The sequence below is a fragment of the Akebia trifoliata genome, chromosome 11 (genome assembly GCF_017979445.1).
Source record: "Akebia trifoliata isolate Shusen 1 chromosome 11, ASM1797944v1, whole genome shotgun sequence".
NCBI classification, from domain to species: Eukaryota; Viridiplantae; Streptophyta; class Magnoliopsida; order Ranunculales; family Lardizabalaceae; genus Akebia; species Akebia trifoliata.
Genome location: NC_141385.1, coordinates 21,567,472 through 21,581,098, shown reverse-complemented (window position 1 = coordinate 21,581,098; position 13,627 = coordinate 21,567,472). Strand labels below are relative to the sequence as shown.

Here is a 13,627-nt window from a genome sequence, read left to right as displayed (position 1 = left end):
CGGCAGATCCTCAACTGGACCACTGTGAGAAGAACTGGCCTCATCTGCCCTGTTGCCGGACGAAGAACCAGCTACCGATGCTGAATCGGGCCTACGTGAAGGCTGTCTTGGCCAACATACTCTGTGGCCACACCGGACCCCAAAGCGAAGCGGGTCCGAGTCCGGGGCCTCGCTTTCTCCTCCTCGTCGGAAGAATGGTGTGCTACTCGAGTTCGTCGCTCTCTGCCCATCTGCAAGTCGCCATGTGATCAATCAACAATGCAAAATCCTATGATCATGTATCTCGATGAAGCTGTCTAGATTATACCTAACCAAGCCGAGTCGAACCAGCTTAAACCCAGTCAACCAGTGTCCTACCTAGCTAACCTAACCGATCTGAGTCAAACCTAAGTCAAATATGAGTCAAACCTACCCAGTCGACTCAGTCCAATCTATCAAACCCCTTCGAACTTGAGTCAAACCCAGTCAACCCAAGGACAACTCAAGTCAAATCCAAATCAACTCAGTCAAATCTGAGTCAAAATTACCTAGTCAACTTGGTCAAATCGGAGTCAAACCCAACTGATCAGGTTAATCCCGGTTAAAACCTAGTCAAACCCTTGATTCGGTCAATCCCAGTCCATCTAAATCAAACTTGGTCAACTCGAGTCAAACCCAGTCAACTCAAGTCAATCCTAGCCAACCTATCCAACTCAATTTAACCCATTCAAAACCAAGTCAACCCCTTTAGCCCATTCAACCGAAGTCAAACCCAGTCAACTCAGTCAATCTAACCAGGTTAGTCAACCCATGGAACCCAGTCAAAACCTAGTTAATCCAATCAAAATCGGTCAAACCCGATCAAAACCCAATCAACCCAGTCAAACCCGATCTAATCCAGTCAGAACCCAGTCAAAACCCATTAAACCATGGCCAAACCAGTCAACCGCAACCAATCTAGTCAACCTAATCAAAAGATCATTTAAAGAAAAACGCGGGTTCTCAAAGCAAAACAAAATATCCGCATTTTGAGGTAAGAAGCATGAAAGAAAAGCAAGTAGGATCGAACAACAACAAAAAAAAATGAGGAGAAAAACTGATTCATTCGAGTAATTCCTAAGCAGTCCAAACCCAGCCCCTAAAAGCCCAAATGCAGCACTATGACCGAACAACCCATGAGCAACCCCAACCAGCCCCCAACTTATAACCAAGACCAACCAATCCTTTAACAAAACCGTACCTTAACTACCTAATATCTCACCCAAAACCAACCCTAAACTGCCCCAACCTTCCTAAAGTGCTCAAAATCCAAACGAACTCACCAACAGTCCCGTTCCCAAATAAGCCTGAACTCACATCGCCATACACGACCTTGACTACAATCCCAGTCTCAAAACCTCCAAACTTCACCACCCACATTTGCAAGACAGTCCCACTACACCTCCCTACCTCTAAGCAACATCCATCACAACCTAGCAAAACAGTACCGCATCAATCCAATTCAAACACCTGCCCACTCTCAACCAATCTATCATCCATGCAAAACCAATCCATCACCCAACCTATGCAACCAACCCTCCAGTCAATGCCATCCATTCCCTGACAAACCATCCCAAGATCACACACCACTCCCCAACATACGAGAAAAGCCTCGTGCAAAGTAAATCCCAATCCCTCCAAAATTCCACAAACCCACCACCCATTAACAGAACATGCACGCATATCCAATCTGACAGAGAAGCAGGTAGAGTAAGATGGCCATAACCAATAGCATGGTTGCAAAACATAATAAATTCCATATGCTCAAAGAATTATGTAAATAAATCAAGGCAAGAAAAAGACAAATCAAAAGGTCCATTATCATTCAAATAAGCAAATCAAGGCGAGAAAAAGAGAGATGCAATGAATGGAAACTTGCCTCAAGCGTGAATCGTCCATACCCAAAAGCTCTCAACAAACTATCACTCCCACGAGCACCCAAAGATCACGCACGAGCTCCAAATAAACCCAACAATCACGCCAAATGCTCAAACCAACAAAGAGTAAGAAGAAGATGAAGGGAAATGAGAAGAATCATCAAAAGTCGCCAGAGAGAAGAAGGAAACTGAAGAAAACGGAGGAAAAACTGAAAATGAAAGGGCGCGTAGGCTTTAACCGTTTGAAATTCGTACTGGTCCGTGTCACCAGTACGGATGAGACAAAGAATGCGTCATCCGTGCCACTAGAACGGATAAAGAGAGCTTGATTGGATCCGTGCCCCAGGCACGGATGAGATAAGAATAATACTATCCGTGTTTTATACACGGGTTAAATCACTCCAAATGTTGACCGCGCCTTAAGCACGGATCAAGTAAAAATCAAAAATAAAAAAAAAATAAAAAAAAATAATAAAAATGAAAACAATCAAAATAAACAAATCAAAAAAATCAAAGAATCAAAAGGTCAAAAAAATTTCAAAAAACCTTTTTGAGTCGAGCTTCACTCTAATTTGTTAAAACACAATCGAAGAAATAATCGATTTTCAAAACTCATCAAATCCAAGGTCTCACACAAGCTCCGCGCCATCGAGACCAAGGAATTAATAAGGTAACTCTGTCAAACCCCGTGCTTGAGTAAACCATCTTCTACAAAACACATCAATTCAACCGGTAATTCGAAGTCGTGTTTTGCAAAATTTCGTCGGGCCCGTACAAATAGGGGTTTAGTCTATTCTTTGCAGTTCTTTGCACGTAATTCCTGCAAAGAAGGGCAGCTGTAGACACCCCGATTTGAATGGGCCCTCACTTGAAAGGGCCCAAAAATAACTTTTTTCAATGAATTTGGCCAACGGGCCTCGAAGGCCCGAAGCATTGAAATCATCGATTTTCGCCAAAATCAAGGCCTCTAACACCTCTCAATGGGTTAGTAGGTCCACTAAAAGGATTCGGCACACTTCCATCTACCCCGGCTCATTTGAAATACCAATTTTCCAACAAAATAGGCCAACGGGCCTCAAGGGCCCAAAACGTTAAAAAATGGCAATTTTGAATAAATCAATGCCCTAAGACCTCCCCATGGTCTAAGGGGCCCACAAGAAGGGGTGTAACCCATCCCACATGTGTCCAACATCACCGCTCCATGCTCACATCCAAAAAAAATTTGCAAAATTCTCCAACAGGTCCAAAAGGCCCAAATCGCCAAACACGTGACATTTTTTGATCGGATCAATAATCTCAAGAAAAATACAAAAAAAAAATTTTAAAAAATTAAAAATGTGAGAATTGGAAAACCTACCCTTCATCTATCATCCACCACTCCACCTCGAAATTAGCAAATGCCCTAAACCTACCTAAGGCCCACAAGGCCTCAACCCCTTCCTAAACCTATTACCCTTAACCCAAAATTAACATCATACCTTCTAAACCCTAAAACCTCTCCACCCTCAAAATCCAACCCAAAACAAGCCTTACCCAACCTAAAATAATCTACAAACCAAAGCCCAACACCAAAAGCCCACAAATATCATTCTATCTATATCCAATTACCCAACCCACAACCCTAATCTATCAACTACTACCCTCATCAACCAATCACAATCCTCATACCAAAAGATGACACATGTCATCACCACCTTTCACCTCCCTCATCTAATCACCTACCTCCATCACCACTCTCTAAAAATCAACCAAACACATCACCTTCCCTCCAAAATCAGCTCAACCCATACCCTACCCTAACCTAACCTATCCCCATCCTCTAACATTATCAACCACCCACACCTCCACCCAAGCCCTAATCCATTACCATTATCTAACATCATCAACCACCCACATCACCACCCATATCTCGTAGAATTGTGTGAAACGACTATCCTCAAATTCTCCACCATGATCACTTCTTATTCAATCAACAGCAGATTCCTTTTCTATTTGGATAAGCGTTATGATCTTTTTGAATACATCGAAAGTATCTGATTTTTCTCTTAGAAACGCAACCCAAGTGAATCTAGAGTAATCATCAACGATTACCAAGAAATGTCTCTTTCCTCCTAGACTTTGTACTTTAGTGGGACCTACAAGGTCCATGTGTAGGAGCGCAAGGGGTTTCGAGGTTGCGAGAGTGGTTGTCTTTTTATGGGTACTTCGAATTTGTTTACCAATTTGACATTCCCCACAGACATCTCTTGCTTGTTTACCCAATTTGGGTAATCCTCTGATTAACCCTTTCGAGGCAAGTCTAAACAGGTTCTTGTAGTGAAAGTGACCCAGACGTTGATGCCATAACTGAACTTCATCAATTTGAGCCATGTTACTAACTGTGGTATCTCTTGAATTCTCGATAACATAGCAGTTATCAGAAGTGCGAAGGCCTCTCATGATAATTTTTCCATTTGGCATGGAGATCTCGCACACTTCTCGATTGAAGCTCACACGGTGATCCTTGTCACAAATTTGGGATATGCTAAGAAGGTTATGTTTCAAACCATCTACGCACAATACATTTTCCACCGTGGGCAATCCATGGCCACTGACAGTTCCTCGCCCAATAATCCTAGCGGTGCTGCCATCACCAAAAGTGACTGATCCTCCATCAAAATCAACCAAGTGGCTAAATTGACTTCGGTCACCGGTCATGTGTCGGGAGCAACCACTATCAAGATACCAACGTGAATGATTTCCAGCTTTGAGGGCTGTGTGAATTACAAGGCACTTATTGTCCCCATTTTTTACTTTCCATTGTAAATTTGTCTTGGGGGGACTGTATTTAGTAGGAGAGTCCTTCTTACTAGGTGAGCCTTTCTTAGGGAACCTACCCTTCTTGGGTGACTTTGAGGAAGGAGTTTTCATTTTGTACGTTCTTCCACCTTGATTACCCATACTAGATTCAGCAAGAGCTTTAGCTTTTAGATTTAGATAGGCAATCTGTTTGAAGAGTTCCCCAATATTGCTGTTTTGTTTGGGAGAGGATGAATTCTTTGTTCCCTTCCATTTTGGTGACTTTTCTTTCTTTGTTTTTTCAACTTTGTTTACCCACGGATTCTTTCCCTTATCATGCTTCTTCTGTTCAACCGATAAAGATTTTCCAATAGAGGTCTGAGAGGTTGCGGTGTAGATAGTTTTGTATTTGATACATTCAAATTTCATGTGGCCCGTTCTACCACAGAAGTTGCATGTGATAGTCTTTTTGGAGTCTTTCTGAGTGTTTGATCACTCTCCATGTGCAAGTGTGGGAGGAGATGGGGGTGATGCAGCGGTATAACTATCAAAGCCTATTCCTCTTTTATCTCCATAGGATTTTTGCACTCCTAGAAGTTTTTATAACTCCAAGCTACCATGAGTGTAATTATATTTAAGTCTAGTATTTTGTTTTTGCACTCTATCGACGTCAAACTTAAGAACATTGTTTTCATCACGGAGATTGACTAATTCTAAGTTTAGACGAGCTATTGTGGAGTTGGCCATTGAGAGGAGATTCTTAAGTTGTTGAAGATTTTTTACCATCTCCTCTTTCTCAATTAGGACTGTCTCAGATGTAGAGAGCAAGTTAGACTGTCTTTCTAAGGTTGTAGAGAGCTGAGTCTTAATGCTTTCTAATTCAAGTCCTAGGGAGAGTTTGTCCTTGCGCATTTCCTCATATTGGGCATGCCACTGTTCTTTTTGGAGTTTTTCTCGACTATGTTTCTTGGTTAGTTTTACATGACTAACGAACAGTTGGTCAAATGCAGATTGGAGTTCAAGTTCATCACTGTCCTCATCTTCTCCTTCTTCATCGGAGGAAGAAGTGACTAAGGAGCGATTCTGACTTTCACAGTCCAGATCTCCTTCAAGTTCATCCCCATCTGGAATGTTGACAATGGTAGAAGCCATAAGGATTCGAAGAGTGTCTTGATCTTCATTATCTGATAGAGACCCTAGTTCTTCTTCGTCTCCAGATTCTTCAGAGTCATCCCATGTGGCCTTAGCAGCCATGGTTGTTCCCTTATTCTTAGGTCTAGGTAGACCTTTGGATTTGGGTTTAGAGGGGCACACATTTGAGTAGTGACCACGACCGCCACATGTGTAGCACTCCGTATCTTCCCTCGATTTAGACATGGTTTTTCCTACAGGCGCATGTCTATCTATCGGATGATTACGTCTACTAGTGTTACCTGGTCCTCTTCTTTTAAAATTTTTTTGAAACCTTGAGGCTAACAGGGCCAAGTCTTCCTCATCCGAGTCAGTCTCTTTATCCTCATCAATCGATACCTTCTTATGATCATGGGAGGAGGATTGAGAACCGATATACGATGTTCGCTTGGATGTAGACTTTGAGGAGGATGACTTTAGGACCTGAGTCTTCCCTTTTGAGGGAGGCCCCTCGAGATGGAGTTCGAAGGTCGTGAGAGACCCCATAAGTTCCTCAACGGTCATTGCTTCCACATCTCGGTATTCCTCAATTGAGGTGACCTTAGAGGCAAACCTGTTGGGTAGGGATCTTAGGATTTTTGCACAAATTCTACCTTGAAGGACGGTTTCACCAACATAAAACATGGAGTTGCAGATGTCACTTAGACGTGCATAGAATTCTTGGACAGTTTCACTTTCCTCCATTTTGATATTTTCAAATTGGGTGCGGAGGAGTTGAAGTTTAGATTTTTTCACTATACTTGTGCCTTCGTGAGCGGCTTCTAGAATTTTCCATGCTTGCTTAGCCGACTGACACGTGCATATCCGTTGATATTCATCGTCGGAAATGGCACTCGTAATGACATTTAGAGCCTTGTAATTGTTGCTACTATCTATTTTGTCCTGTTCTGTCCATTTCCTTGATGGTCTCGGAACAGAAGTAGTGACACCATTTACTTCGATGATGTCAACGGGAGGTTCCCAACCTTCCTCAATCATGTCCCACACATCTCTACTTAGTGAGTTGATGTATATCATCATTTTATTCTTCCAGAAGGCATACTTAATGGCTTCGAACATGGGTGGTCGAGCCGAGGACCATTTATCGGCTCTAGACATGGTGAAAGGTCACGGATCACTCAGGGTGGTTAGACCTTTATAGAGCAACCTGCTCTGATACCAATTGAAATTACCAGCTTTGACAAGATGGTGACCTAGAGGGGGGGTGAATAGGACTACTTTAAAATTCTACTGAATGTGGATGTTGGGATGTGAATAACTTTCAATGTCAGGGAGCATCCACAAAAACATTCATGTAGCAAGATATGATCAGTCATGATATGCATCCAAATTGGCATCAAGATACGAGAATCTTAGACAAAATAGAATACACACGATTTATAATGGTTCGGCACCCGTGCCTACATCCACTCCCAAGAGAACCCAAATTGATGGTTCTTTGGTATCCACTAATACTGAGGTTTTTTGTTCACCTTAAACCGCACACAGAATTTTTCAGGTCAACTCTGCAACCCTACGATTGAATGGACCACATCCACTCAAAATCCTTGAGTTTTATACTTAGGAAACTCAGTAACCTTTGTCACTCAACATGAGTCCGCAACTCAGTCAAGTGCCTGATTTTGAAGAAGAAATCAAGTGAACTATTACAAGTGTATTTTTCAGAATCTAAGATACGAACAATCAAACTCACAGTAATGACGATGGTAGTGAGTGTGTTGTTCTTTAGCTCTCCATTACTCCCTTCAACAATGGCTTCTTTTCTCGTTCGATGTTAGACTGCAACTCTCGAAGGATGGAGTAAGTGAAGCTTGATCAACTAAGATGTGGTAGTTTGGTATGCATGATTTTGATTACCCTTCACGACTCTTCTTCCTTTGTTAAGCCTTTTAAAGTATGCTTATTTGCTTGGGCTGAAGTTTGGAGTTGTTGATCAAAAACAGAAGAGGCCAAGAGCTTTTCTTTTATAGGCAGAGCTCTTAACGGCTTTCTGTCGGTGGCACCTGAATTCCAACGGTGGCACCGACCAATCCTAACGGTCGAAAATCTTACCGTTTCGTGTTTTCGGCAGTACTGTCGGTGGAACCTCCAAGCTTCATCGGTGGGACCGATGAGTACTTTTACAGGTGGAACCGCCAGAAGTATGTTTCTGCCACCGAATGAAAACTCCTTCATTAGTTCTGGCGGTGGATGACGGTGGGACCGATAAAGTGTTGTTCGGTGGAACCGATGCCTAAAATGTCGGTGGGACCGGCAGGATTGCTCTTCTGCCACCGATAGGAGGTATCCCATGTTAATTTGTCGGTGGCTAACGGTGGAACCGTCAAGTCTTCATCGGTGGGACCGATGAATATTCTATCGGTGGGACCGACAGATTAGAGCTTCTGCCACCGATAGAAGGTATCCCAAAATATTCGGTCGGTGGCTGGCGGTGGATCCTTTACTCCTGCCGACAGCTTCTGATCCCCTTGAGATATACCTGTTCTGATGCTCCACGGGAGATGATGTCCCTTGACCTTGATTGGTTTTGATATATGTTGGATTTGTCGTTGAGTTATGAGCGCACAACAATGTTTTTAGTAGTTACATCATGACATCACACGACTACCCTTGTAATTTGACAAAACATGGTACTAACAATCTCCCCCTTTGTCAATTACAAGACAAAACCAATCTTAGAATACCAACTGAGACCCTTTGAAAAAATAATCACTTACATGAAGAGCCCAAAAGGATTTTACACAAAATATATTACTATGAAGCATACAGGATATATATTACTCCAAAACAAGAGAGCTCTTAGAGATTGCACAACCATTTTCAATTACAAGACACGCAGATATCTCCCCCTTACTCCTTGCAGTGATCATATATTCCTGCATTCAAACAAGTGTTCACAGGTGGGATTCCTTCTCCCCCTTTTTGTCAGTAATTGACAAAGGGGGGTAACACCCCAAGGCCAACAGTCAAAGGAACTAACAACAGTGGTAGAGAAGCACAACAGTAAAATGCCAAAAAGCAAACATGCATATTCAGAACCACATATTCATTAGAAACCTGAGTAGGTACAAAAGATAGAGAAATACAGGATATATGACAGACAGCCTGACCAATGTAACCAAACAACAAAAATAGCAGAGAAATGTAACAAAAGGAGCTAAGCACTGCTAGAGCTGTCATCGGAGGTGGTGTGCCCGGGTACACAAGCCCGAACAAGGGTCTTGAGATAGCGGTTCATCTTCTTGAGGCGTGACTCCAGACGAGTTTGCCCTTGGACCAAATGAAGCTGGCCGGCTTCCAAAGCAGCTAACCGAGACTCATAATCGGAGGGAGGAGGTGGAGGTGGAGTGGAGGTCTCCGGAGGAGGTGGAGTGGCAGTCCGATGGGCAGAGCGAGGTGGAGGAGGTGCATCTGGAAGGACAATCCGCATTTTGGAGAGAGTTGCAGCCGTGAACCGGTCTTCATGAATCACTGGACTGGTGTCCGCCGGAAGGCCACAATAAATAGCCAATTGGGAAATGAGGTGGCCATAAGGAAGGTTACCGGAGGACCGGCCGGACCGTGCAAAACCGACAATCGTATGAAGAAGATAGGTGGCAAGACACATGGGTTGACTAGTAGCAACACAGTATAGAGTGTCAGCCATGTGCATGGCCACGTCGGTCTTGTTCCCAGCACGCGGATAGAGATTCGAGGTAAACAGTTTGTGAAGAAGCCTATACCTTGGTAGAAGATCTGTGCCACGAATTGCACTGTCCTTGACCTACTGGATGTCCCGACGTCCACAGAGTACATCCATATAGGCGTTCCGGCGAGACCCTAGGTCGGAAATGGGATCTGGATGGCTGACATAGGTGCAAGTGATACCCAATATGGAGGCAATGGTGGCAGCCGTAACGTGAGTGCTGATCTGAGTGGGCGTGCCAAATGCCACCACATCCAGAGATTGAGGAAAGTCACGAGAGTCCACAATAATGGCATAGAAGCGACGGACCCGCGAAGGAAACACATCACCTCCAAGGTCCAGAAGGGCCTCCCACCCCATCTAATGTAGTAGATCAGGAATGCCAAAGGGGTGCACCACGGTGAGATCCACGCGACGTTCACAGATGATAGGGCGGTTGCGAAGAGTTTGCAAGCGCTCGATATATTGTCGTTGGTCATCGTCAATACCGACATCGGACGAAGGAGGATGTCGAGAGCCCTGTGGGGGAGGCAGATCAGCATCCTCGTCATCTGAGGCGTCGGCCACAGCAGAGGAAGACGATGAGGAGGATGGCAGGGCAGTGGATGTTGAAGCACGCTTGCTTCTAACATTTCGTTGGGCTGAAGGAGGTCGCGCTTGACGACGTCACGCCATTAGGGTACTGAGGAGCCCAACGGAGAGCAGGGACAACAAGGCTAGGAGAACCAGCATGGTGGCAAGCAACAAGAGAGAGAGAGAGAGAGAGAGAGAGAGAGAAGAAGGGAGAAAACGAAGCAAGAGGGAGAGGAAACAATGGAATAGTGAGGGAAGTGAAAGGGCGCGAAGGGAGAATAAAAAGGCGAAGGAAATTTTAAAAAAAAATGAAGAGTCGCGTTCTGTCGGTCGAACCGACAGAAGTAGTCGGTGCCACCGATAGCTGTCGATGAGTAAGTTGGCGGTGGAACCGACAAAATGCTCATTCTGCCACCGACAATTGCTCCAGAAGTCACACACCCTTTTTTTTTTTTTTTTTTGTTTAGGCATCCCGAGAGCACAGAGGCCCTGCTCACTGTGAGCAGACCCCAATAGATTTCCGAAGGTGATCAAACCATAAGGAATCGAGGGGCTTGGTGAAGATATCAGCAAGTTGATTTTCAGTCGGGATATATTCCAAGCAGATGGTGTGTGCTTCAACAAGTTCACGAATGAAGTGATGCCGAATGTCAATATGTTTAGTGCGAGAGTGTTGGACCGGATTCTTCGAGATATTGATGGCACTGGTGTTATTGCATAAGAGGCTCATCGTATCTTGAGATATCCCATAGTCCGCGAGCATCTGCTTCATCCAAAGAAGTTGAGCACAGCAGTTGCCAGCGGCAATGTACTCAGCCTCGGCAGTGGAGAGAGATATGGAACTTTGCTTCTTACTATGCCAGGCAACTAAACATCGGGAACTAAACAGTTCCCGATGTAGAAACAACCACCACTGGTGGATTTTCGATCATCCATGTTGCCAGCCCAGTCAGCATCGATGTATCCGGCAATGATGGACGAGGAATCAAATGGATACCAGAGGCCATTTTCTGTGGTACCGGGGATGTACCTGATAATCCTCTTAATAGCTAGGAGATGAGATTCCTTAGGATCTGCTTGAAAACGAGCACAACTGCCTACACTGTAAGAAATATCGGGCCTACTGGCTGTAAGATAGAGAAGGCTACCAATCATACTCCTGTAACGATGCTCATCTACACTTTTACCTGAAGGATCTTTACAAAGTTTAAGAGTGGTGCTCATAGGAGTGTGATGTGTTCTACCAGACTTTAGGCCAAATCGATCTACCAAATCTCGCGCATATTTAGTCTGAGAAATGAAGAGGCCATTCTCGAGTTGTTTAATTTGCAATCCCAAGAAAAAGCTGAGTTCACCAACCATGCTCATTTCGAATTCGGATTGCATAAGGTGAGCAAAGTTTTGGGCCAAGCCTTCGGCAGTGGAGCCGAACACAATGTCGTCTACATAGATTTGAGCAATGAGAGTGTCGCCACCAATTCTTTGAACAAACAGCGTTTTATCAACGCTCCCCCTAACAAATTTATGACTGAGCAGAAACTGAGTCAGTCTTTCATACCAGGCGCGGGGGGCCTGTTTGAGACCATAGAGAGCCTTTTTCAATCTGAATACTTGGTGAGGATGTTTGGGATCAACAAATCCTTTTGGTTGTTCAACATAGACTTCCTCATCTAAGAAGCCATTGAGAAATGCACTCTTAACGTCCATCTGGAATAGTTTGAATTTCAACACGCATGCAATGGACATCAAAATCCGAATTGACTCAAGTCTTGCCACCGGGGCAAAAGTTTCATCAAAGTCAATCCCCTCAATCTGAGAGTAGCCCTGTGCAACCAGACGAGCTTTATTGCGGACAACATTGCCAAGTTCATCCGATTTGTTCTTATAAATCCACTTAGTCCCAATGACATTCTTGTCAGATGGCCTTGGTACTAGCTGCCAAACCTGATTTCTCTGAAATTGAAGAAGTTCGTCTTGCATGGCTTGGATCCAGTATTCATCATGGAGGGCTTCATCAACATTTTTGGGTTCCAACTTGGATGTGAAGCAAAGATGACTATTTAACATCTCAAGTTGCCGTCAGGTTTTTACTCCGATGTGGGGGTCTCCAAGGATTTGACTGGAGGGATGACCCTTAACAATAGGTAGTGTTTCTGGAAATAGAGATGTTGGGGCCGGCAAGGGTGTAAGAGGGAACACTCCCTCGTCCTCACCTTCAGTGTCAGAGGAACCATTCTCCTGAGAGGGTTGATCATCGATCACAACATTTATGGATTCTTGAAGTGTGGAGGTCCTCTGATTGAATACTCGAAAAGCTCGACTATTTGAGGAGTATCCTAGAAAAATTGCTGGATCACTTTTTGAATCAAACTTCCCCAAATGTTCCCTATCTCTAAGGACATAACACTTGCTCCCGAATACCCTAAAGTGCTTAACACTCGGAGTTTTGTTGTTCCATAGTTCATATGCTGTTTTATTCAGGCTTGCTCGGAGATATACTCTATTGATGATGTGACAAGCAGTGTTTACAGCATCGGCCCACAGACTTTTAGGAAGATGTTTACTGTGTAGCATGATTGTGGCCATTTCTTGAAGAACGCGATTCTTTCTCTCGGTAACTCCATTTTGCTGAGGGGTCTTCGGAGTAGAAAATTCATGTCGAATTCCATGATCATCGTAGAATTGTGTGAAACGACTATCCTCAAATTCTCCACCATGATCACTTCTTATTCAATCAACAGCAGATTCCTTTTCTATTTGGATAAGTGTTATGATCTTTTTGAATTCATCGAAAGTATCTGATTTTTCTCTTAGAAACGTAACCCAAGTGAATCTAGAGTAATCATCAACGATTACCAAGAAATGTCTCTTTCCTCCTAGACTTTGTACTTTAGTGGGACCTACAAGGTCCATGTGTAGGAGCGCAAGGGGTTTCGAGGTTGCGAGAGTGGTTGCCTTTTTATGGGTACTTTGAATTTGTTTACCAATTTGACATTCCCCACAGACATCTCTTGCTTGTTTACCCAATTTGGGTAATCCTCTGACGAACCCTTTCGAGGCAAGTCTAAAGAGGTTCTTGTAGTGAACGTGACCCAGACGTTGATGCCATAACTGAACTTCATCAATTTGAGCCATGTTACTAACTGTGGTATCTCTTGAATTCTCGATAACATAGCAGTTATCAGAAGTGCGAAGGCCTCTCATGATAATTTTTCCATTTGGCGTGGAGATCTCGCACACTTCACGATTGAAGCTCACACGGTGATCCTTGTCACAAATTTGGGATATGCTAAGAAGGTTATGTTTCAAACCATCTACGCACAATACATTTTCCACCGTGGGCAATCCATGGCCACTGACAGTTCCTCGCCCAATAATCCTAGCGGTGCTGCCATCACCAAAAGTGACTGATCCTCCATCAAAATCAACCAAGTGGCTAAATTGACTTCGGTCACCCGTCATGTGTCGGGAGCAACCACTATCAAGATACCAACGTGAATGATTT

General features: G+C 43.9%; 1 protein-coding gene across 1 annotated transcript; it reads right to left on the bottom strand.

Annotated features, from left to right (window-relative positions):
* Positions 1-5,273: 5,273 nt before the first annotated feature.
* LOC147391112 (uncharacterized) lies at positions 5,274-6,962 on the bottom strand. The gene is made up of 2 exons (XM_086459003.1): positions 6,605-6,962; positions 5,274-6,457 (listed from the first exon to the last, which is right to left on the bottom strand). Exons 1-2 carry the CDS (start codon positions 6,960-6,962, stop codon positions 5,274-5,276), a joined length of 1,542 nt encoding a protein of 513 aa, XP_086315129.1.
* Between the last annotated feature and the right edge of the window lie 6,665 nt (positions 6,963-13,627).

Coding starts and splice junctions, on each gene's coding strand:
- LOC147391112 (XM_086459003.1), bottom strand. CDS start 6,962: ATGTCTAGAGCCGATAAATGGTCCTCGGCTCGACCACCCATGTTCGAA. Junction 6,458..6,604: donor AGCCGCTCACGAAGGCACAA/GTATAGTGAAAA, acceptor CCGTCCTTCAAG/GTAGAATTTGTGCAAAAATC.